This window comes from Eumetopias jubatus, unplaced genomic scaffold, assembly GCF_037043125.1.
Source record: "Eumetopias jubatus isolate StellerSeaLion01/CBP00866 unplaced genomic scaffold, mEumJub1_p1.0 scaffold_3, whole genome shotgun sequence".
Lineage (NCBI taxonomy): Eukaryota > Metazoa > Chordata > Mammalia > Carnivora > Otariidae > Eumetopias > Eumetopias jubatus.
Genome location: NW_028274809.1, coordinates 91,759,196 through 91,784,925, shown reverse-complemented (window position 1 = coordinate 91,784,925; position 25,730 = coordinate 91,759,196). Strand labels below are relative to the sequence as shown.

The 25,730-nt window shown below is 37.3% G+C and overlaps 1 protein-coding gene and 1 pseudogene across 1 annotated transcript in view; both read left to right on the top strand.

The window, feature by feature from the left end:
- Positions 1-25,730, top strand: part of THSD7B (thrombospondin type 1 domain containing 7B) — a 763,227-nt gene that overhangs the window by 411,550 nt on the left and 325,947 nt on the right. Inside the window, exons 10-11 of the mRNA XM_028101331.1 lie at positions 7,545-7,674; positions 10,858-10,961. Of these exons, the coding sequence (XP_027957132.1) occupies positions 7,545-7,674; positions 10,858-10,961 (234 nt within the window). The remainder of the gene's footprint in view (positions 1-7,544; positions 7,675-10,857; positions 10,962-25,730) is intronic.
- LOC114207246 (NADH dehydrogenase [ubiquinone] 1 alpha subcomplex subunit 9, mitochondrial pseudogene) lies at positions 22,079-23,058 on the top strand (annotated as a pseudogene).

Below are 25,730 nucleotides of genomic sequence, written 5' to 3'. Positions count from 1 at the left end.
GGCTATAATTAATAACTTAAATGTAATTTTGCCTGATGACTAAGTGGTGATAAAATATACATAAATCAAAATTGAATTTAGACTAGTTGTTTATTAGCCATAATCATGGCTGAACAGTTTATGTTTGCAAACAGGAACTTTAATTTATTGTTATTTTTCATAGGCCTAATAAGATTGGAAGCATCACTCACCAAGCCCCACAAGCACTGTGTTTATTGGCACTTGAAACCTTCTTCCAACTGAAGAATTGATTAAAAAGGAAGAGGTATTCCTTGGGAATAACAGAGGAATTATGATATGAACTCCTCCCTGGAATGCCCCTCCCTCTTTGTTTCACCATGAAGTCTCTTATGGAGAGATCATGTGCTTCGATGTCTGTTAAGCCACAGTTTTAATGGCATAGTTTTAAAAGTTTTAGAACTAGCTAGGCGACTTTGGGCAAATGATATAACTCCCCCACCCTCCATTTTCTTATCTGTAAAATGGAAACAATAATGATAATTTTAAAATAAGATAGCAGGGACGCTTGGGTGGCTTGGTCGGTTGGGCGTCTGCCTTTGGCTCAGGTCATGATCCCAGGGTCCTGGGATCGAGCCTCGCATCTGGCTCCCTGCTCAGTGGGGAGTCTGCTTCTCCCTCTGCTTGCTGCTTCCCCTGCTTGTGCTCTCTCTCTCACAAATAAATAAAATCTTAAAAAAAGAGAGAGAAGAAACTGCTCTCCTCTTTAAAAAAATAAAAAATAAAAAAATAAAAAATAAAATAAAATAAGATAGCATATGCAAAATGCCCAGAAGCAGATCTGATATAGACTAAGGAGACAATTCCCGGAAACTTATAATGCATTTTACACACATAGGTAATCCAAATCTTTGCCACCTTCAAAGTCACTATCTTCCATTCTCTGTCTACTTCCCTGAAATCATTTTCGGTGTATTCAACAGAAAGGGAGGCTCTGTTTGACATCAGTTCCTGAGAGCTTCCACTTAGCCTTTTGCTCATCCTCTGCTCTCTGACTTCAGACCTTGATGTTGGGTGCTACCAGATGCATCCTATTCTCTTGCTAATTACTTCTTGGATTTCTGGAATTATTGTCCTTCCTTGGTACAGAACTGCTCCCTCCAGGCTGGCTCCAAAGTAGAGGTGGAGTGAGAACACTACTGACTGTTCCCAGACACTGCCTGCCCTTAAGTTTCCATGACACCGGCTAAATCATGTCGCTTGTGCACAACTGACTCTGCTGTACGTCTGGTTATAAGTTGAGGCACTTACGTCACAGAGGGTGGAAAATCCTTTAAAGCTGAATGCTAAATATGACCATTCCAAAGTTTAAGGACCAAGAAACACATTACACAGAAAAAGAAATTTTTAACAGCTATCTCGCAGATCCTGGTGTTGTTTCCCTACGTCAAGATCATCCCTTATCTCTATTTCTCTCTTTGAAAACATGCACGTTTTCTTCATTTCTGTACAGTGTCAATCAGCTTTCTTGCTGAAAAAATCTAGCCTCTATTCTAAAAGTTTGTTTTGCCCATGGAATCCATCTTTCTCAGCCCCAACCTGAACCTCTGTAGGGCAGGATAATCAATGCAACTATGTTCCCTAAACTTTGAATGACTTGACCTGGAATTACACCATAAAGCAGAAAACCTCTGTGTGGGAGTGTTCATTGTGTGTGTGTGTGTGTGTGTGTGTGTGTGTGCATATGCATGCATGCCTGCATGTACACATGCATGCAGTGGGAGGGGAGAGATACTGATCCATGTTCTTTCTTAATGTGAGGTAAAGGCATCTGTTTCATTTTTCCTATTCTTTTCAATTTTTATTTCTGGGTCTTCTAAGATAACCCATGTATGGGTGTATGTATGGACAACATACACACACAGAAACCCACACACAGAAACCCACACACATACACACAGAAACCCACACATATACAAATCTTAAGTAAGTAATAATTTTCAGAGTAAGTGCAGTGTAACTGGAATTAACTGACAATGGGAGAAGAGACTTATTCCTAAAGGCATAATTACTTACAAAGCTGGCCCCACCCAGATGAAGATAGCTTTATATTATTATGCAGAACTGTTTTATTTCTTTATTGAAGTATAATTGATATACAATATCCTGTTAGTTTCAGGTGTACATTATAGTGATTCAATATTTTTATGCATTATGAAATGATTCCCATGATGTCTAGTTAGCATCTGTCACCATATAAAATTATTAGAATATTATTAACTATATTCCTGATGCTAAAAAGTACATCCCCATGACTTACTTATTTTATAACTAGAAGTTTGTACCTTGTAATCCCCTTTCCCTATTTCACCCACCCCCCCACCCCTGCCCCCTTTGGTAACCAACAGTTTGTTTCTTGTATCTACAAGTCTGTTTCTATTTTGTTTTGTTTGTCTCGCTTTTTAGATTCCACATATAAGTGAAATGATATGATACTTGTTTCTCTGTCTGACTTTCATTTAGCATAATGCCCTCTAGTTCCTTCCAAGTTGTTGCAAATGGAAAGATATTCATTTCTTATGGCTGAATAATATTCTATTGTGTATATATAGCACATTTTCTTTATCCATTCAGCTATTGATGTACACTTAGATTGTTTCTGTATCTTGGCTATTGTAAATAATGCTTCAGTGAACAGAGGGATGCATAGATCTCTTTGAATTGATGTTTTCATTTTTTTTTCAGATAAATAACCTGAAGTGGAATTGCTGGATTATATGGTAGTTCTACATTTAATTTTTTAAGGAGCCTCCATACTGTTTTCATTCCCAACAGTGCACAAGGGTTCCCTTTTCTCCACATTCTCACCAGCACTTGTTATTTTTTGTGTTTTTGATAATAGCCAATTTGACAGGGTGAGGTAATACTCATTGTGGTTTTGATTTGCACTTCTCTGATCATTAGTGATGTTAAACATTGTTCCATGTGTCTGTTGGCCATATGCATGTCTTCTTTGGAAAAACATCTATTTAAGTCCACTGCTCATGTTTCAATTTTTTTTTATATGAAGCTGCATGAGTTCATTATATATTTTGGATATTAACCTTTTTTTTAAAAGATTTTATTTATTTATTTGACAGAGAGAGACACAGTGAGAGAGGGAACACAAGCAGGGGGAGTGGGAGAGGGAGAAGCAGGCTTCCCGCTGAGCAGGGAGCCCAATGCGTGGCTCGATCCCATGACCCTGGCATCATGACCCTAGCCAAAGGCACATGCTTAACGACGGAGCCACCCAGGCTCCCCTTGGATATTAACCTCTTCTCAGATTATATAATTTGCAAATATCTTCTTATTCAGTAGGTTGTCTTTCTGTTTTGTTGATGGTTTTCTTTGCTGTGCAAAAGTTTTTTTAGTTTGACAAAATAAATATAATTGTTTATTTTAGCTGTTGTTGCTCTTGCCTGACAGACTGGTCCACAAAGTACCAATGTCACAGAGCTTACTGCCTATCTTTTCTTCTAGGGGTTTTATGGTTTCAGATGTTATATTCAAGTTGTTAATCCATTTTTAATTTATTTTTGTGTATGGTATAAGATAGTGGTCCAGGTTCATTCTTTTGCATGTAGCTGTCCAGTTTTCCTGACACCATTTATGGTGTCTTTTCCTCATTGTATATTATCTGTTTTGCTGTAGATTAATTGACCATGTAAGTGTGGATTTATTTCTGTTTATATTTTATTTCTATTCTAATTCATTGATCTATATGTCTGTTTTTGTGCCAGTACCATGCTATTTTGATTACTGTTGTATACTTTGTAGTATACTTTGAAATCAGAGAGTATGATTGATTGCTCCACTTTGTTGTTTTTTCTCAGGATTGCTTTGACTATTTGGGATCTTTCATGGTTCTTTACAAATTTTAGGATTTCTTATTCTAGTTTTGTGAAAAATACCATTGGTATTTTGATGGGGATTGCACTGAATATGTAGATTGCTTCGGATAGTATGGACATTTTAGTAATATTAATTCTTCCAATCCATGAGCATGGTATACCTTTCCATTTATTTTTTTCTTCTTCAGTTTCTTTCATCAGTGTCTTGAAGTTTTGAGAGTACATGTCTTCTACCTCCCTGGCTAAATTTATTCCTAGGTATTTTATTATTTTTGATGCAATTGTAAATGGGATTGTTTTCTTAATTTTTTTTCTTTCTGATAGCTGGTTGTTAGTGTATAGAAATACAACCAATTCCTGCATGTTAATTTTGTATCCTGCAACTTTACTGAATTCATTTATTAGTTCTAATAGTTTTTTTGGTGGAGTCTTTAGAGTTTTCTCTATGTAGTATCATGTCATCTGCAAATAGTGAGTTTTACTTCTTCCTTTCCAATTTGGATGCTTTTGTTTCTTTATCTTGTCTAATTTCTGTGACTAAGACTTCCGATACTATGTTGAATTAAAGTGGCAAGAGTGAGCATTTTTGTCTTGTTCCTGAACTTAAAGGGAAGACGCTCAGCTTTTCACTAGAACTGTTTTAATTACACTTTTTTTCCCTCTCTTTAACCTTCTATTTTATACTCCTCACAGGACCTTAAGTACTTTTAGGAAAGGGCCAATTATAACATTCTTCCCTGTCATATAGTAGCATGTCTCCTTTGATTTTATTAGCATGTCCTGGTAGGAAACAGGTGGCCCATTCAAATGGGGCAACTGGGGAAAATTTAATGAAGGGGTTATTTACAAAAGACTGGTAAGGGTTACTTAAGGTCACAGGGGGTGGTTCAGTACCTGGACTAGTGACATTTAGGATACTGAAATTTGATAGAGGTAGGAACAATTAGTAGGACTATAACTGTAGGAAAGGGCCATTCCATTGAAACCATGGCTTTTGGTTGGGGTAAAGAACAAACTGAGGTGATCCAGAAGATGAAATCTGGTGGAATAAATTCCCTGATCTTTCTCTTCTCTTATCATCTTTTCTCCTTGTATTGTGTGCCCCATCCTTCTGTTGCCCAAACCCAACCAGAAGCCAATGGACAAGGGAGTCACTGATACACTCCTATGATTAGTTCCCTAAGTAGACAGTAGATTAAATATGGGTAAAAAAAAAAAAAAAGCAGGGGAATAGATCTGTAAGTAGATGAAAAAGATCCTATACATCTGCTTAACTTAGTCAAGACCATGAAATGTATAAGTATACTGGTTTCCTCTTCTTTCCATAATCTCATTAAAATAATAGAAATGAATTATAAAAGCCCTAATTCCTTGTTAAAAAAATAAGAGAAGACCATCAGTGGATGAGAGCTCTAAACACATTTATGAAAAACTTAATAGACAAGACTGAGGAGTAGAGAAAGTGATGATGCAGCACAGGAAGCTATGACCTAACTTACCAGGAATGTGGACGGCAAGAGAAGAGTTAGCTCATCTACCCACAGAGATTCTTTAGAACGGTGGTGGCTGGTCTGATAGAGGGCAGGAATGAGTAGTGGGAATGGAAAAAAATGGGCTATTTAAAGCCTTTAAATAACCATTAGAGGCATAAAAATAGTGATACAATTTTAAAAAATTGAAAGGTGGTGCAAAGTAAACTCCCATCAGTTATAGCAGAAAGTCAATAAATGATATCTAAAATTAATTAATCAAGAAGCAATGACATAAGCGGGCGCCTGGGTGGCTCAGATGGTTAAGCGTCTGTCTTCGGCTCAGGTCATGATCCCAGGGTCTTGGGATCGAGTCCCGCATCAGGCTCCCTACTCCTTAGGAGCCTGCTTCTCCCTCTGCCCCTCTCGCTCTCTCTCTCTCTCTGTCTGTCTCTCATGAATAAATAAATAAAACGTTTAAAAAAAAAAGAAGCAATGACATAAGCTTATTATTTATAAATTAGGAGATAACCACAGAAGAACTAAATAGAGTTCAAAGTGTTCTGGAAGGAAGACAGGGAATTGGTTGTGGGTCAGTTGTTTCTCACTATAAGTCTTTGTACTAAAGATTTTTTTTTAAAAAATCATGTGAATATATAATTTTAATGAAAGCTCTTTTTTTCCCCCTTTTGTCACACTCCACTTAGTTTGCTGGCTTTCTAGAAATTTTCTTCTTAATATAGTTAGATCCATTATCTGTCCCGAACCTACCAATTAATTCCATGTTTTCCTATACCACCCCTTCTATTCATTCTTTGCAACCTGCCCTCAACATGTGCACACTCACAAGCCAAATGCACACATTTTCCACCTGAATGCGGCTACCTGTCTTATTCTATGATTTCCATGCACCCATTTATGTCTCAGCAGTGGCTTTTCTCAAACTTTCCTTGGGCCAGAATGGCTTCAGCCTTTTTTCTTTTTCTATTAAGATTTCAAGTTCCAGAATAAAATCTACCTCCTCCCGGAGCTGTCTGATTTCCAGAGACAAAAATGATTACTCTTTCTTCTCTACTCTCCTAACACTGCCCACTGTTGATACTTCTCGCTCTAATGATGTCTTAAACTTGGTGTATCTCTATCTGCCTCCTTTTCTTTCTGTTTAATTGTAAGTTCAAGAATTTGTATCTTTATATCTAGTGCAAGTTTGGCACATGGTAATTGAAATAGTTACTAGCCACTGTAATGTAATTGATTTTTATCGTTGTTATTGATTCAAGAGGAATCTAAAGATTATGGGATGAGTGCCCCAGCACATTAAAGTGAACATCGGTTGTCTTTATTGAGATGCCTATTAATACTTCTCCTTTTCAGCCAAACCAGAAAGTAGACAATATTTTGTTCTGTCACAGTTTTAGTGCCTTTTCCCTAAATTCCAATTATATACATATTGTCTCAGGTTATGAGGACTAAGAAATGTAAGAAACAAATATCCATAAATAAATAAATTACTAATGTATTAATTTTAATGAGTGTTTGCATTTTAAAAAGTTACCCACAGAGGGAAGTGCCTTGCTGGAGGGAATGAATTGCTCATATAAAACTCTGGGCCCTTGAGCTATTGTTTTGAGATCAAAGAGGGTTTCTGGGGTTCCTCAGATTATGCCATGTAACTCTTATGCCATAGCTAATATAAATTCTGATTAATTTAGAGCGTAGTAAAACAGTTGGAAAACGAACTTTGCATATAAGAACAAATAGACTTGAAATCACTATTATTGACTGTTAACTATCTATCTCATAGGAGTAAGACTGAGTATAATATGAAGTATTAACCCCTGGTCTTTGCTTGTTATTCTCAATCCCTAAGTAGTCTTACCACATTCTTACTTCTCTCCCTCCCTTCCTCCCTCCCTCCCTCCCTTTCTTCCTCCCTCTCTCCTTTCTTCCTTCCTTCCCTCCCTCTCTCCCTCCCTCCCTTCTTCCTTCCTTCACTCCCTTCTCTCCCTCCCTCCCTTCTTCCTTCCTTCCCTCCCTCTGTCCATTCCTCCTTTCCTTCCTTCCTCTCTTCCTCCTTTCCTTCCTTCCTCCCTCCCTCCCTCCCTCCTTCCCTCCCTTCCTTACTCCCTTCCTTCCTTCCTTCCTTCCTTCCTTCGACTAACCCTGGATTTTTCCCTGCATCCACATAGAAGGTCACTACAATTTTATTTTTCCTTTACTTCAGGAAATGCCACAGTAAAACAGTCTCGATACAGGATTATCATCCAGGAAGCAGCCAACGGAGGCCAAGAATGCCCAGATACCTTATTTGAAGAGCGAGAGTGTGAAGATATTTCATTGTGCCCCATATATCGGTAATTAGTTACCTTTTTAAATAAACATTAGATTTTAGTATAAATCATGACCCTATTTTCTTTATATAGTTGATAAGCTTTAGTGAGAAGTAAGAAGAGATAATATTTATCTTTAATACCTCAATATTTTTCTCTCTTATTTTGAATATATTTTGAGCGAGTAAAGAATATGAAAGTCTAGTTAACAGGACAAAAGAAACAAACATGTTTTGATTTTAAGTGAGATGCTGGAGTTCTGCCACCCAGGCAATCAATTTTAAGGATTAGGATCCAAAGAGATTCAGGATAGTCTTTACCTGGAAAACAAATACACATATAAGTTACTTCATTCTATCATTTTCATTCTAAAGCTTTTAATCAAGAACTAAGAACAAATATGTACTTTTAAGATAATTATTTACTTTCATTAAAAAAAAAATGGTTCTTAAGTTTTGTACACATTTTAAGAAACCATCCTCTTAGAAAAAGAAGTTTAACCTATGGATAAAATGTACATTAAAAAAAAGGGAAAATGACTTTTAAAGTATATATGGTACTTACATGTTCCCTCTTGACAAATTGGTGATTTTTATTTATAAAAGCAATGCCTGAGATTTGTGTGTTTAGTCATTAATGTCCATTCTTTTAATGTTGGATTGAAGCTTTGCTTTAGAGTACATCTGGATTAAATCCATTCACTGTTGAGTTTTACTGATTTGTGAAAAAACAAAACAAAACATTGTCTTAAAGTTCAAATAGCACACTTAAAAATGCCTTTAGCAAAAATGTCTAGTGTTTCTCCTGATTATTTGAAAAACTATATCTTAAAGCTATGAAATTCAAGGGCTAATTTGTTTAGGAAAATACAAGTTATTTTTCTTTTTCCTTCTTTCTATCTTTTTTTAAAGAAGACTCCTCACATTAGATAGAGTGTCATTGAAGAGACTGCATTACTATCAATTTTGTAATCCTTTATTCTCGTTGTTTCCATCTAATGGCCAGTTTAAGGAGGATGGGAATAAATACTGGGAACATGCCCAGACTACCAGTGTCCCTTCATTAACCACAAGGCTGCTGTGGAAACACTGTCAATATTCATCCCTTTGTACCATATATAAATATTGAAACTTCTGAGCTGAGCAAAAGCGCTCTTGGGGCCAACTGAAAAAATTAGCCAAATCAAATGTCATTAGACATTTTTATGAACCCAGGGCTTTTATAATCAGAGAAAATCCTAGATGTTATTAGTGAGATTTTTCCTTTCTCTTGTCCACTTTCTTTACTCTCTGGTTGCACTTCATTTTAGCCACTCATGTTTGAACTCGTTTCCATCATTGACGACCTGCCATTTTTCCCAGAAACCAGTTTTGCTGTGTCTGGATTGGATCATTGTTATCGTTTCTCCTGATGCCTGGTTTAATACGTATACAAGTTATCAGCATGATTCTCTGCTCCTTAGTAAAGCACCCTTGAATTTTGAGCAACATGATTCCAATTCAATTTTTGCATCCCTCCTCATTGGTATGTTAGGGAGGCAAGCTAATATAGGACCTTTATCATTATCTTCTGAATCTTCCTTTTGACTCCATTAAGGTGATATATTCATATGCTTACCAAGTTAAAACAGAACCAAAATGTCTGTAGAAATTTTTTTGTGAATCTGAGACTCTCCCAACACATTAAGTTAATAAGCAAAAGGGAAGACAGCATGGTGATGTATCCTTACGTAGAATTGACCATGGGGTCAAGGGTCTGTAGCTGAACATCCAGGGTTTTAGGAGGGACAACTGGTCAGCTGAGTTGTGCAATCTCAGACATTTCACTTAACCTCTCTGAGCCCAAGTTTATCATTCCAAAACTGAGTTTAACAAGAGTTCTGAAATTCCTTCTATTTTACTTTATGCAGTACACTAAACTAGACTGGACTCCATAGTCTCATTTTGATCTAGAAAGCCTCAGTAAACTTAAGGAATCTGAATGAATGCTACATCCTGTTGAAAAATTGGACAAAAACCCCTTGCCATTTCAGTTTCTGTGTTTTGGAATTATACTAAATGAATCTATGCATGTGTAAAGTAAATTTACAATTATTTAAAATTAAGGGGTGATCTCTTTAAACGATAAGTTTTTGTTTAGCTGTTTCTTCATTTTTCTACAATTGCTCAACTATTCCCAGTATGGAGGCCACTTGAGTGAGGTCAATGATTATATTATATGCAATATTATTGACCAGTTTTGCAAGATGAAAAAATTCTAGAGATCTGTATATACCAATTATTTCATCTCACAAAGCTGGTCAATAATATTTTTGCTTCATGTTTCTGTTTCATCTTTGGAAGTAGCATCTCGTATCAGGGGTATTAGCTCGTATGAAAAAGTGTGAAAATATACTAAGGAAAAGAGCAGAATCTGTGGTTACACTTAAGGTTTGGGTTTTCTGGTACATTCTGAAGAGACAGGTTTAAGGATATAAGTCAGTCTGTCCTGTGGGTCATAAAAATAGAAAGTTTTGTTTACCTGAGAAAGCAAAACAGTGAGAAACCACAAGGCTTCCTCAGAGAATACTTCCTTTGAGGACGAGAAATATTGATGATTCATCAGAGGTGGATCCATTCCTCTTCCGTGAGGTGAACTCTCACATAAGATAGGTCCCTGTGACTCCCCACCTCTCTTTTACTTTATGACTTATTGAGATGTCCGAATCATTTTAAAGTTTTAGACACCACCTTATAAAAACTTTTGAAGCAGAAGATCAAGTGTGAAGGTTTGCACCCCAAACTTTCAGATTTTCACGCCCTGGTACTCTAAAACTCCAGTGGGACATAGGGATTTTTCTCTCTCTCTTTCTTTCCCTTTTCCTTCTCCTCCTCCTTCTTCTTTTCTTCCTTTTTTTTTAAGATAATTTTAGATAATAAGGAGGGTAAACCTTCTAGGTTTGATCTGTGCTTTTAAGGATTTTTACTGCCACCTTGCCCTATGGACTACAGCTTATATGGAAAATGTCCACATTTTTAAAAATGGAAATACTACATTAACCATGAATCTAGGGTAGAGTGGACTGTTGTCCTCCCTAGTGCATGCCAGGGCTCCATTTTATGACATTGGTTTTGACTCCATTTTTATTGAATTACTGTTTATGTGATGTATTTCTTTTGCATGTTTGTCATGGTGAAATTCTTAGTCTGCTCTTCTTTGTCATCACAGATGGAAACCACAGAAATGGAGCCCTTGTATCTTGGTGCCAGAGCCTGTCAGGCAGGGGATAATGGGCAGCAGTGAAGGCTGTGGAAAAGGAGTACAAACGAGAGGTAAGGGAATTTTAAAACAGTTTTCCTGTTAATATGTAATTTTAGATTATGTTATTCTTATACACTATTGCTTATTTTATATTTAAATAATTATGATATTATTGGATTGAATTATTTATACTTGTCAGTATTTGAGTTTAAGTTTGGCATTAGGTAATGTTGATATTATACCATCTTTTAACCAAAACCAGCTAGTGTAGCTGAGAGCTAATGCAATGGAAGCAGATACCTGTTCTCAGTTGTTTGCATATCTCGGTGCTTCTGTTCCAAACACATACTGGACATGATCCAAGGAATGAAGAATATGTCTGTGATTATACACTGCACTTTTTAGGTGCTCATTTAATATTTGTGAAATGAATTAAGGATAATTGAACGAATGGACTAATCTTAATAATCATGACTTAAATGTAATTGTTATATTTATACTTACTATGTGTTCTATATAATATGCATAGAAAGGAACTATTTAAATTCTTGGAAGACATTGCAAGTAGTCTTCTGGATCAAAGTAGAAGTGCTTTTAATCATCAATGCCTAGGTGTGACATATTGAAATCCCTGAAAAGCACTCAGAGCCTCATCAGACTGCTCACTTTTCTGTTTCATTCATAATCCAGGTACCAATCAAATGAGGCTTGGTAAGAAGTGCTTTCTTCTTAAAATCTAACCACTTTGTTGGTAAAGGGAGGTATGTAGCAAAATCAGACCCTGTGGAACCAACTGCATTATACTGGCTTTATAATTTTTTCTAAAAGGCATATTTAGAATTAAGTGTCTCTTCCTGTTGCATAAGTTAATGTATTGGTCAGGATCAGTCAAGCAAGCCAGCACAATAACTCCCTGCTTTGTCTGTTGATTCAGAGCTGAGAGGAGCCCCCCACCATGGCCAGGTGGCAGTCTTAACACCCAGGTCAATGGAATCTTATTGCGTCTCCTAATGGAAGCATTGCTTCCTTTGGAACAAAGACCTATAGGGCAGCAAAATATAAGATCACAGGAGACAGGAAGCAAACATTTTACTAGTGCGTCACCAGGGGTATAGAGAGTTATAGAACTTCTATTCATTCCCACCCCTTGATTTCTGGACCGATGAATCCTGCCTATGGGGGAAACGGTACCGAGAATCATGTGCTAATTCAGAGCATATACAGCCTTCTGTAAAACCTTGTGTCAGCCCTGCAAGGTATTGCCACCTAACTGGTATTGTAATTGAGTCTGCAAAGGACCTTTCCACCACTCTGTCAAGCCAGCTGCTTCAAGGGTTGTGGGGGACATGGTAAGATTAGTGAATTCCATGAGAATGGGCCGAATGCAGCCCTTTGTTTGCTGAGAAGTGAGTTCCTTGATCAGAAGCAATGCTACGTGAAATACCATAGCTATGGACAAGGCACTCTGTAAGCCCATGGATGGTAGTTTTGGCAGAAGTATTGTTTGCAGGGAAGGGAAATACAAACCTAGGATAAGTCTTCCAGTAAGAACAAAGTACTGTCCTAGATCTATGATGGAAGTGGTCCAGTGTAATCAACCTACTACCATGTAGCTAGCTTGCCACTCTTGAGAGTGGTGCCATATTAGGGACTTGGTGTTCCTCCCTGTTGCTGGCATATCAGGCACTCAGTGATGGCCATAGTCAGGTTAACATTGGTGAGTGGAAGTCCATATTGCTGAGCCTATGAATAACCTCCATTCCTGCCACCATGGCTACTTTGTTCATGAACCCATTTGATGATGATAGGAGCCACTGGAGAAAGAAGGATGACTGGGGTGAATAGTATCCATAGAACAGGTCATCCTGTCCATTTGATTATTAATGTATTCCTCTGCTGAAGTCACCCTTTGGTAAACATTCACATGGGACTCAAATATGTTCACATTTTTCCTCATACAGAGAGGTCTATCTATATAACTCTTCCCCAGATTTCCTTGTCGCCAACTTTCCAATCATGTTCTTCCAAGACCTTGGCCATATAGCAAAACCATTGGCCACAGTCCATGAATCTGCATGTAATCGCATACCTGGCCATTTCTCCTTCCAAACAAAGTGAACGACGAGGTATGCTGCTTTACATTCTATCCACTGAGAAGATTTCTCTTTACCTATCTCTTTCAAGGGCATATCTCAGAAAGGGGCTATAGTGCTATAGCTGTCCATTTGGGAGTTGTGCCTAGATATTGTACAGAACCATCTGTAAGCTAGGCTGGATTCTTCTCTTCTTCCATCAGCTGATTGTAGGGAACTCTCCATGAGGCCACAGGTACAGGCTGGAAGAGAGCAGGTACCGTAGCAGAAGTAGGGACCATGGGCATTTGCCCACTTACTCATGTAACTTACTTGTGCCTTCAGGGCCTGTGTGGGCCAAATCATCTATACACCACTTCCATTTGATGATGCCTTACATTGTGGCTTGGTGGATTAGGTAACATCCAGTTCATGAAGGCAGCCTGGGTTGCATGATAATTTGGTGGCCCATGATTAAGGCTTCATTCTCTAGCAAGACACAGTATCAGGACAGAAGCTGTTTTGCAAAGGAGAATAGTTATCTGCAGATGGTGTCAGGGCTTGCTCCCATATCCTAAGGACCTGTCCTGAAATTCACTTATAGAAGCCTCTAAAGGCTGCAAACAGTGTTCCTGTCAGCTACTGATACTTGAGTAGCATTGGATCTGCTGGATCATCATATGGCCCAAGTGGCAGAACAGTATGCACAGTAGCCTGGATAGTTACAGAGATTTTTCTCATTCTGGGACCTGCTTAAAACTAGCAGCTATTTGAGTCTCTTGGTAAATAGGCTGGACTAACACACTTAAATAAGGAATACGTTTGCCTCCAAAATCCAAAGAGGCCCATTAGGTATTGTGCCTAGTTTTGGTTGCAGGAGGGGCCAGATGCAAAAACTTATTCTTCATTGCTTAAAGGGATATCTTCACATGCTCCACACCACTGAACCTCTAAAAATTTCCCTGGGGTAGAAGGCACCTGAGTTTTTTCAGATTTATTTCTTACTCTTTTACCAAAATGCCTACAGTAGTTGCTACTTCTTGCTCACTAGATCCATTCAGAATAATGTCATTAATATAATGGACTAGTATGCTATCTGATTGAAGGAAAAAACAATCAAGATCCCCACGAACTCAATCATGAAATAGGGCTGGAGAGTCAATATACCCCTGAGGTAGGAGAGTAAAGTGTATTGTTAGCCTTGCCACCAAAGAGCAAGCTGATTTTGGTGGCCTTTATTATCTTCAGACATAGTGATAGGTGGGGTTAAGGCTTTGACATAGGAATTTTGGGTCACTTCAGTTTATAACAATTACACTTTGGAAATGATGTCCCTCTCAGAACATTTATACAATGTGAATTTGATTGGCAAGTTAGTTTCATTCAGGACTTCTATGAGGCTAGATAGTGACTGTGTAAATTAAGGGGAGGGACCACCTCCTTCAAACATTTTACTTCCATATGTCAGAATATTGTTATAATAATATGATCTTGTAATTATAAGACCTTGACTACTTTCTACTGGAAAATTGTTATATCTCGATCAACAATCTCTCTAGGAATGAAGTTCTTTAGAAATGGCACTGTTGTGTGGTGCACGACTTAATTCCATATGGTGGCCTAGACTTTGACACTTTGATACTAGCGTATCATAATGGTTGGTTTTCATTGAAAAACCATTTAGTAATTTCTGAGGAGATGTTGCTCCTAAATTATGTGGAATCTTATCACATAAATGGCAAATTATTTTATCTTAGAATAATTTTACTTTGGATTTCAATTTAAACAGATTCTAGATGGAGACCTCATAGTCCCTTAGACTAGGCAAGTGATTCCCTTGAGTTTTCTCTAAATTAGACACCAATATTAGAGAATTCCTAGTGTTTTTCTGTTGGGAAATTTGTACTTTTAAAGTAGTGGCCTGGGTCTCCAATTTTAAGATAGTGAAGTAAAGACATTTCTACTCCATCTTTTCTCTAAAATTACTTCAAAACCAGCAAGGAAGATGTGAAACAATAAGAAAAAAGTAATGTCTTTTATAAAATTGCTCCAGAGAACAAGAAGCACATTAAACTCACCTTCAAGGAAATGAGGAGTCATCTGTAACCTCAGTCACAATATGTTTTAGAAAGTGAGTGGAGATACAGTAAAGGATTTTGCTGAACAAGATTATGCCAAAGTGTTGGCAGGGGTGAAGGTGTGGGGGCTGAAGAGAAACAAAGTGATTTGTCCTGGAGAATTCCAGAAAGTTACCACATTCTGCAGAAGAAAGTATATGTGTGTGTGTGTGTGTGTGTGTGTGTGTGTGTGTGTGTGTGTGTGTGTGTGTTAGGAGTGGGAGCAAAACAGGGGCTTTTGGAAGTCTGATTAAAAACGATGAGCAGTGTCACCCCTTTTCCTATTCTTTTGGGAGCTTAGAGTTTTATTCTCTGGGGATATAAAACCAGAGGCATGTACTTTGGACAGCTGGTAGAGAATGGAGATGAAGGCCTAGCCTCAAATCCGGAGGATCAAAAAAAAGTGCAAATAAAGAATTAAGAGACCATCAGTTCCCTTCTTTCACCTGCTTTAGCATGCTAGCCAGGTGGCTTTTATACTTTTCAGTTCCATGGATGCCCTATCAATCTAAAAACACTATAAATTTAAATTTCTCCTTGAGGAGTTTTTGAATCACAGAGGGAGCATGAATTTAGACCATAAAATCATGGAAAGGCCAGCTTGGGGTTATAAATTCTCACAAGAGATTCTTCCCTCCCCTCATCATCCAGTGTTCAGTCTTTGATATGCAAGTGACCTTGCCAAGGCATTTTGCTTTGCATGTTTATCTCTACTTCACCCTTATATTGAGGGCTGGCCTTTGTCGTTATCATTTCTGGCATGGGGCCATTTATGAGATCCTCCATAGTAGAACTTGAAGACATGACAATGAGAACTGGGGTCTCCAAGATTTGGTAGAAGCCCTCAGGATAAAATTTGATTACCTTGCATTGTAAGCTTTTACTTTGTTTTGTGCTTTATGGATTATTGTATTTGGGACCAGCCCAAAAATACATTTAGAAGATACATGTTTTATCTAGTGTTTTTTTTTTTCCATTTGAAAGGCCTTTTACAATTTTTAAGCCATTATACTGCTCAAAACAGAAGTACTCCTCGTTTTATCTCACTGTTTGTATTGGTGACCTGGTTAATTGATTTGCAGTAAGACTACATGAATATAATATTCTTGTAATAAAAAAGAAGAAAGGAAGGAAAATAGAAGGGCAAGTAGAATTACAACTGGAAGTAAATGTCTACACCATCCCCAAGGAAATGCATATTTGGGATTCCAATGTCCTAACTGTCCCATACTTTAGGGAGAGCCATGGATTCTCTCTGCCCAGCTTCCTGTACTTAATCTGAATAAAGAAGGCATGGTAGCTCAGCTTTTATGGCAAATGAAAACGTAAGAGGAATAAACTTACGTATTCTAACATACCTTGATGAAACTTCCCTTAAAAGGGTACAAAGTTAGTATTAAAAAAGTTAAAGGTGCTGCCATTCCTAGAAGGGGACTGAATTTGTCTGTGGACTGATATGGTCTAATTCTTAATTGTGCTAATCACAGTGACTATTTTAAAACTGGCTAATGGCCTTGCCAGTGTGTTTCTTTTAGATGTTACCTTCTTCTTATTCATAAGCTTGTGAGTATCCCCTATCATAGACAGGGACTGGACATAGACAGCAGTATACCAGTTGCAGAGTAGGTATTGGAGACTGAAGTTGTCCTGTCTAGGATACCCCTGACTTCCATGATGTACCTATATTCTGCTGTGGTTTGTTTTCACTGAGCAACGTTTATGTGGACCAATGGAGGCAGAACTCTATCTTGGTCAGATCTTTTTGTTCTTCCTTAATTGGTTTTTGTCCCTGAGAGGGGACAAAAGTGAGAGGCCAGGTCTTCTTACACAGTAGTTTTGATGGAATCTGTGTTTTCTTTGCAGCCAAGGGATCTCTTTAAATAAAGGTCTTTCCCAGGAAAAACAATTGGCAAAATAATCCACTATCAAGATGAGTTTTGATTTACCTTTATTCTTAAAAAGGAAGAAGGTCAGAAATAGGAAGAAGCTAAGGAAAAAAAATAGTCTAGTGCCCTTAATAGTAAAGCAAAAATACCTGGTATTCAAAAATGTAAATTCATATGAAATATATATTTGTATGGGTCTGTCACTTTAGGAAACTATGCTTTATTTCACATATTATTTCTTTCTTTTTATTAAGTTTTTATTTAAATTGCAGTTAGTTAACATACAGTGTAATATTAGTTTCAGGTATACAATATAATGATCCACACATCACCCAGTGCTCATCACAAGTGCCCTTCTTAATCCCCATCACCTATTTCACCCATCCCCCCCCACCCACCTCCCCTCTGGTAACCACCAATGTGTTCCTTAGAGTTAAGAGTCTGTTTCTTGGTTTGCCTCCCTCTCTCCTCTCTCTCTCTTTTCCCTTTGCTCATTTATTTTGTTTCTTAAATTACACATATAAGTGAAATCATATGGTATTTTTCTTTCTCTGACTGACTTATTTCACTTAGCACTGTATTCTCTAGCTCCATCCATGTTGTTGCAAATGGCAAGGTTTCATTCTTTTTGGTGGCTGAATAATATTCCATTATATATACTATATATATGTAATTCCATTATATATACTATATATATATATATATATATATACACACCACATCTTCTTTATCCATTCATCAGTCAGTGGACATTTGGGCTGTTTCCATAACTTGGTTATTATAGATAATGCTGCTATAAACATCAGGGTGTATGTATCCCTTTGAATTAGTATTTTTGTATTCTTTGGATAAATACCTAGTAGTGCAATTGCTGGATCATAGGATAGTTCTATTTTTAACTTTTTGAGGAAACTCCTTACTTTTCAAAGGCTTTTAACAGGGGATTAAATCTTTAAAAATTGATTTATATAATTTTTGCTGGACTATATAAACTATATATCCATATAAAACAGGAAAATAAAGATATTACATAAGCTGAATTAACAGGAAACTATTCATATGATAGGTCCAAGTACTCTAAATTTATGACCAAAAAATGTTTTTCTCTAGTTATGTTGTCTTGATGGGGAAAAACATATCTGGAAGAACATATAGAAACACAACAAAAAGCGTGCACTTTGAAGTAAAGAAGTGATTATAGCCTGTTGATAAAATGTTGAAACAGCCAATCAGCTAGTCATTCTCTTCTTTCTGATGCCAAGTATCCTTGCATTTTAAGAAGAAATAGAGTATCTCTGGATGATTGACCTTTTTATTCTTCAGACGGAGAAAGTCATAGGCATTTAACCTTACAAGTTGCTCACATTTAGTCTCTGTCATATTTATCTACATAGATCATAACAAGAAAAAAAAAAGTCATTTCAGTAGATCCAGAGAAGACAAGTATATAGGTTTTTAACTGTGACCAAGCAATAATCAAAGACAGAGATAGTCTTTTCTATTTTTGTTTTATTTTTGGTGTGAGAGGAGGAAGCAGAAAGTTTGCTGGGAAGGAAAGTGGAATTACTGCTTCTGTTTAATTCAAGATGAACAAAATGGGCATTTTCAGGGGGGAGGGGGTAACTGTAGCTGCCTCAGGAACTCCTTCCACAGACGTAAATGTTTCTTAAATGGGGAAGGACATGTAGTGATATCTTTCCGAGCAATTTCAAGAAGGGAGGGCATGATACCATTGGAGAACCCAAATCTATGTACTAAGATTTTCAATCTAGGCAATGAACAACACTGTTTTCAATAACTTGTGATATCATTTTTAATAACTGCTCATCTTACAGTTAAAAATAATCAGACCCTGGTATTCTTGATACTAAAGATCATTCTTGGGGTGATTTCTAACTTCAGTTCTGACTTCAACACCAGAATAAACCAGTTGGAGGACATCATGGTTTTTTTATTATTAATATATCTCATTAATTAGCACCTGATCAAAAATGCCTGGTTATAAATATTTTTAAGGAACTTTAAAAACATCTCCTCTAAATAAAATTTTTTTAGTGTGAAAATGGAAGATCAGGTAGAATGTAGAGGTTAAATTGACAGTGTAGGGCAACTGTCTAATTTAAAATATCCTCAGATTTTAACAAAAGAATGGGTTTTATAATACCGTAGGCATTGGTTTAGGAGTAAAGTGTGAAACTTCTAGCAAAGATTGCATTTTTTACATAAGTGAATAATGATTCTTGGAGTTATTTTTCATTTCCTTTTCATGTGTAAGGATAAGATTAGCTTTGAGCTTTCATGGTTGCTGCAGGTAGAATATGCACATTTTTTAAAATTGGCACTAAGTTAAAAATAAATATTAAAGGAGGTGAGTGACCCAAGGCACGACACTTTAGTAACACAGTGTTAACTAAGTGCGGGTTTGGAGATGTTGTCTTTCACTAGCCTCTCCATTTTTTAACATAAGCTATAATACAAAGTACAAAGTAACTCTGAAGTCCACCTGTTCACTTCCCTAGTAGGTATTTCCCTGATGAAATGGATCTCAGGGGTAGGGATGGGGAGGGGGTAATTTTTTTTTTTTCATTTGAGTAATGCAATCATTTGCTAAACCAGGAGGAATAATTTTCTCTTCTGACTGCATAGCTCTGAGTTACAGTATTATCTTCCCCTTAGGAATGTTAATATGAATTTCAAAGTCTACTGCAAATGGCGTAAATGTAATAGGATTATACTTCTCTTGTCCAGGACCAGAATTCAGTCTCTTCAAATAGATGTGAATCTCCAGGCTTCCCTTAGCGCTCGGGTTACTAAGGTCGAGGTATTCATTTCAGGTTATCCCAGGAGCCATCTTAGGCTTGTATCAGAAAGAAGTAATGTTTTTACATTTTTATTTGCATTTCTAAAGAAAACAGAAACTCAGCACTCCTTCTAGTAGCAGCAAAAGGAGGAGGAACTCCTCCTTGCTCTAGAGGCTCTGAAAACTAACAGAGGAGCATCAAAACTCAGACTAGCCACGCTCTGAATTCAAATAGATAGAAAAGTTGCAAAACAAGTGCCTTTCTAGGCCAACCACAGTTTGAAGGATTCAGGTGGTGGGACAAAAACCAATCTTTTAACCCAGATGCATAAGGAATGAGATTTAAAAACCTATTAATTACACTCAATTGGTTCATAGAAGGATCAACCTCATAGCAATATATTGAAAGTAGGAACTGAAACTAAGAAGTTTGAGGTTCCCTAAGGCTTTGTAATAACACTGCAAAGAGTTCTGAAAGCCTCTACCGGTAGGAATGCTTACTTTGGGAATGTAGTAGAAGGACGGTATATAAAAGGCATTTAAGAAAAAAAAAATCAGTGGCATTTAGTTGCCAAATGCATATACAGAGCAAAAGACAGTGATGAATTGAAAAGATTCAGTAGTTTTAGACCAATAAGAATGACTAATATTGATAAGAAATTTGACATCATTTTTAGAAAAATAACATATATTTTGAAATCATCTGTTTACAGGTTGTAGTTGATGCCAGTTCAGAGAAAGGACAGAGAAAAAGTAGAGGCATAAGACCTAGAGGCAATCCCGTGTGATGAAAAGAACTTTACTTCTCACTGGAATGTGAAATACCGTGGCTCAAATCACGGTTTTGCCACTCACTACTTGTGTGAACTTGATCAAAGGATTTAACCTATCTGTGCCTCAGTTTTCCCAACCGCAATGGGAATAATGACTTCCAGTTTCTTGCTGCTTTTACCAATGTTTATGGCTGTTCACAATTTGTTAATTCCCTTCCCCTTCTTAAAGCTTGGATGATAGGAATATTTCAGGTCCAGAGAGAATGTGAATGTTATAAAACTAAGGGGAAATTAGTAGAAAGATTCATTGATTACATGAAACAAAAAGGCTGTTCTGTGACCAAATGATCTTCCTTTTAAAAATTCCCAATGTAGAATTAGCATATTGAAGTCTTTTAGAAATGCTGCAGTGAAGAAATCTATTCCTTTTTTCTTTTTAGCAGAGAATTTGCCCAAATCTATTTGCCTACAGACAGTATTTTTCACAAAATATCAACCATTTTTTCTGTTATTGAGAAATATTGGGTACTGTATCAGAAAAATCACAGAGGGAAAATTTTTAAGAAATATGTATGTGGTATTGCCAAATGTTTTAGAAATAATTGTGTAAATAGAGATGAGAGAAAGGATTTGGCAGCTGACTGGACTGAATATTCAGAGTCTAGTCTCAGTGAAGTAATTGTATGTGAAAAAAAAAATCATAGTTTTGAGACCAAGGCCTGAGAGGAAATAGGTATTTCATAGATGACTTTACAGAATATTGGTCAAAGAAAAGAAGGAAAGAAGTTAGCATTATAGCTCAGGGTTCAAAGAGCAAAGAAGGACCACCCTACACAAATATGAAGAAAAAATAGAAATAAATGGTTAAAGAAACATACTGAAGGTGTCAGGGAGAACATGCTAATGTGAGTATGATTCTGGAGACAGGAGGGGATGCAACTGAATGAAGAGATAAATTCAGGAGTTAGAAAGAAGAAAGTCCTTTTTCCCTTAACTCTAAACTCTAGGGAAAAATATCAGGACACAGATGCAGGAGCAGTGAGGAAGAAAGATGAAAGAGTTTTTATAAAATGGCTTTCCCGGTAGTCACCCATGATCTTCTCATTTTAAATCATGTATATATTTGAGTCATATATATGTATATTTATCTCTGAAGGGTCTCCTTTTCTTTTTGAGACTCCCTACCTCCACTCCCATGTCCCAGTTTTCACCTGGTGCATTTCTACCTCTCTTGAATATTAGATCCTAACCTCTGAGCCTGACTTTTCTTCTTATATCCAGAGCTTACATGGCCCCAATCTTCATAGTTTTCCTCTTTGCTTTCATTGTCCCCATTTTAATGTCTGTCTGGAGAACCCTAACTTTCTCTGGAGCTTTAAGCTTTAAGCTTTAAGCTGTTAAAGCTTTAAGCTTTAAGATGATCACCAGGTCTTTTTTCAAGGCAAATCTCTCTCTTAACTCCGGATTAGAACTTTCACCTGCTGATCATTACTCGCCCTGCAGACAATATACTGATGGTTTAAATTCATTGTTTCCAAAAATGAACTTACTACCTCCAAAAACCTGGATTTTTCTTCTGATTCGTCAGTCTCAAGTATTTGAATGTCTACCATCCATTAATAAAGACGGTTAGCCATCAAATCCTGGCAGTTCCATCTTCATAAGGTCCCCACAATCTCTTCTCTCTTTTCTAGATCACTGTTAATGTGTTTCCGAGTTTTGTAGTAACTTTCCAATGGTTCTCCTTATATTTTGTTGGGCGAGAATGGGAAACCAAAAACTTTGATTTTGAGGATATTTTTGTGAAGATTCCCCATGCAATTGCTCAAGTGTCCAAGGAAGCTGGAGTTGAAAGGGTCATTCATGTTTCACATCTGAATGCTGATATTAAAAGCTCTTCTAGATATCTGAGAAATAAGGCCGTTGGAGAGAAGGAAGTGAGAGATGCATTTCCGGAAGCCATTATCATAAAGCCATCAGACATCTTTGGAAGAGAGGATAGATTCCTCAATCATTTTGCAAATACTCGCTGGTTTGGTGGTGTACCTCTTATTTCTTTGGGCAAGAAGACAGTGAAGCAACCAGTATACGTTGAAGATGTATCAAAAGGAATTGTTAATGCAAGTAAGGATCCAGATTCTAGAGGGAAATCTTTTGCCTTCGTTGGGCCCAATCAGTACCTCCTTTTTGACCTGGTGCAGTATGTCTTTGCTATGGCTCACAGACCCTTCCTGCTGTACCCTTTGCTGCATTTTACCTATCGATGGGTAGCACGACTCTTTGAAATGAGCCCATTTGAGCCGTGGATAACAAGGGATAAAGTGAAGCGGCTTCACATCACGGACATGCTGTTGCCTCACCTGCCTGGCTTGTAAGACCTTGGAATTCAGGCCACACCCCTGGAGCTCAAGGCCATTGAGGTGCTGCGGCGTACTTACTGCTGGCTTACTGCTTCGTACTTACTGCTGGCTGTTGTCCGAAATGGAAGACGTGAAGCCGGCCAAGACGGTCAACTTTTAGTGGCCCCTGTGCTGCCCTGGTTTCTCTGTGTCAGTTGGGTTGCCCGGCTGGCGACCAGCCCACTGTCGTCAGAGAATCCTGTATATAGTGAATAAGATCCCTCTATTAAACCATCTGAGGTTAAAAAAAAAAAAATGCAATTTTTTGCATTTTTGCATACAAAAAATGTACATTTCTTATTAATCCGTCCTTGTTTTGAAGCCAGGGCTATCTGCATAGAGTAATTCATCTGATTTTTATCGTTCACCTACCAAAGAATTTTCACTGGTTGACCTTTTCCCATTCAAAGTCATTACATGGGCCCTAAATATCCTCCTAACCTAATATTCTGTTTTACTTCTCCCACTGTTGTCTCTCGGAACCCCACAGCTAGCCATTGCCCAAGTGACACCCATCATCCACAAAGCATTCATTAATGTCAAGCTTCTTTAGCCTGGAAATCTTATCTTCCTCCACTTGTTCAGTCCTGCACCTCCTAAGTCCCATCCCAGATATTACTTCCTTCCCCACATAGTCCATTCTTCCAGTTGAAGTTAAACACTTCCAAGTGTACACTCCTTACTTACTCATACTTCATGTGTTGTATTACATTATGCCTTCATTGCCCCCCTTCTATATTTCAGCTCCCAAAATGTAACTTATTCATCTTTCTATCACCAGTGCTTCCAAATCCCCTTGTACTATATACTAACAGTTGTTCAGTAGATGTTTGCTCAACAATTACTACTTTGTATACCAGAATAGGAAGTTCAGAACATTGGCCAAAATATGACGAATAAAAGTACGTATATTTCATGTGTAATTTTATTCTGTAAAGCAAAATCAGAAAGTATAACATTATTAAAATTACTATTACAAAAAACTTTATTTATGCTTCAATCAAGAAATAGGAAAAGGAACCACGTGCTTATAGGAGTTTAATCTTCTAGAGAGTAGAGTCTGTCACCTTTACTCTATAATGTGTGTATTTTACAAATTGTTTCAAAAGGATATTTCTTGTATAAGATAATGAGATGGTGATAAAATACCATACAACCTGATTCTCTGATGGCAAGATCATGAATTAAACTTGTGTAGTTATTAGGTTCCCCTCTAGGAACTTACATGAAAGTGGGAGGATTTTGTCCCTTACCTATAGCAGAGCACGGGAAGGTGTTGCTTCACTTTCTCCAGAGCAGTGATTTTCTACCTGTGGTGAATTTGCCACCCCAGAGGACATTTGGCAACATCTGGAGACATTTTTGATGGTAAAGACTGGAAGGCGGGAGGTACAACTGGCTTGGTTCTGGCATGGCAATAGTGCCAAAGTTGAGAAATCCTACTTCTAGAGCCAGAAGTGTAGTGTTAGCTTCACTTTCTCATGATTAAACAGATGGAATTTTAAAATACCTTTTCATTTAAAGGACTAATCAGAATGCTCCCCATATAAATATTTATTACAAACTGTGCTCAGGTTAATAAGCTAATTGGTTAACTGTGTGTATAGCTGTAAAATAATTACAAATGCAATTTAAGCCAGAATCATGCTAAAGGCATTTTTAAAGAATTTGTTTCGATGTGTAGATCCAGAGCAGTTGAGAATTTGCAATTGGATGGAAAATGGTAATGATGACAGCTGCAAAACTGCAAACTCATAATTAAATACTAAAGCACTCAGGCAGATTGCAGATTTGAGAACTCTGCCATCTTACCAGCAACTTCCCTTGAAAGTCCGGGTTTGGGAGTGACCTGAATGGTATAATTATACCACACGTAAAGAACTATTCTGCGTTTATATTTTGGAAACTGCTAAGTTTAACTTGTATAAATGACATCATTGAAATAATCTAATCAACTGTTAACACAGTTGGCATTTGTTAAGTACACTTTCTTCCTTGTATTATTAGAGGGATAACTTTGTCACTGCAACTTTTTATCTACAAATACTTTTTCTATATGAGGCTATTTCTTCCCCTCAGGCTAACCACTGATATCTGTTGGACATAAAGACCTTCACCTTTCCCTAGTGTCCGCCAACAGTTTCATCATCCCAGTTAATTCTAATTGCTCTGGACCATGGCTTGATCATGATGTCACTTTGCATCAGCCTTGCTGTGTATAGCATGATTAGCTCTTTAGTCATTTCATCTTATAGGTTAAATACGTATGTTAGCACTCCTATCTCCATGACAGAGTTTTCTTATTTCTTAATGGAACTATGAATCAGATTGCTCTCTTCTTGCCAAGGCATAGGGGACATAATTTCCGAGCCAGTCATTAAGACTAGTCTCCTGGGTTTTGGATATTAAGTTGAGTGAATCAGTTGTGGTGCTTCGAATAGAATTTTCTTGCTATTCAAACTTAAGAGCTGCCCTAGTTTTTTGTTTGTTTGTTTGTTTTTGAGATGTGGTGGTGTTATTTTTTTTCTCCTGTTTGGTGAAATATCTCATATCTTTCTTTCTCCCTACCTTTATCTCTCTGTCTCTTTGGCTTAAGTTAACCAGAATTGGTTCTCTCAGTTGCAATTTTATTATTTTTTAAATTTTTTTCAGATTTATTTATTTATTTGAGAGACACAGTGTATGAATGAGAGGAGGGGCAGAGGGAGAGAATCTTCAAAGAGACTCCCCACCAAGTGTGGAGTCCAACTTGGGGCTTGATCCCCCGACCGATGAGATCATGACCTGAGCCTA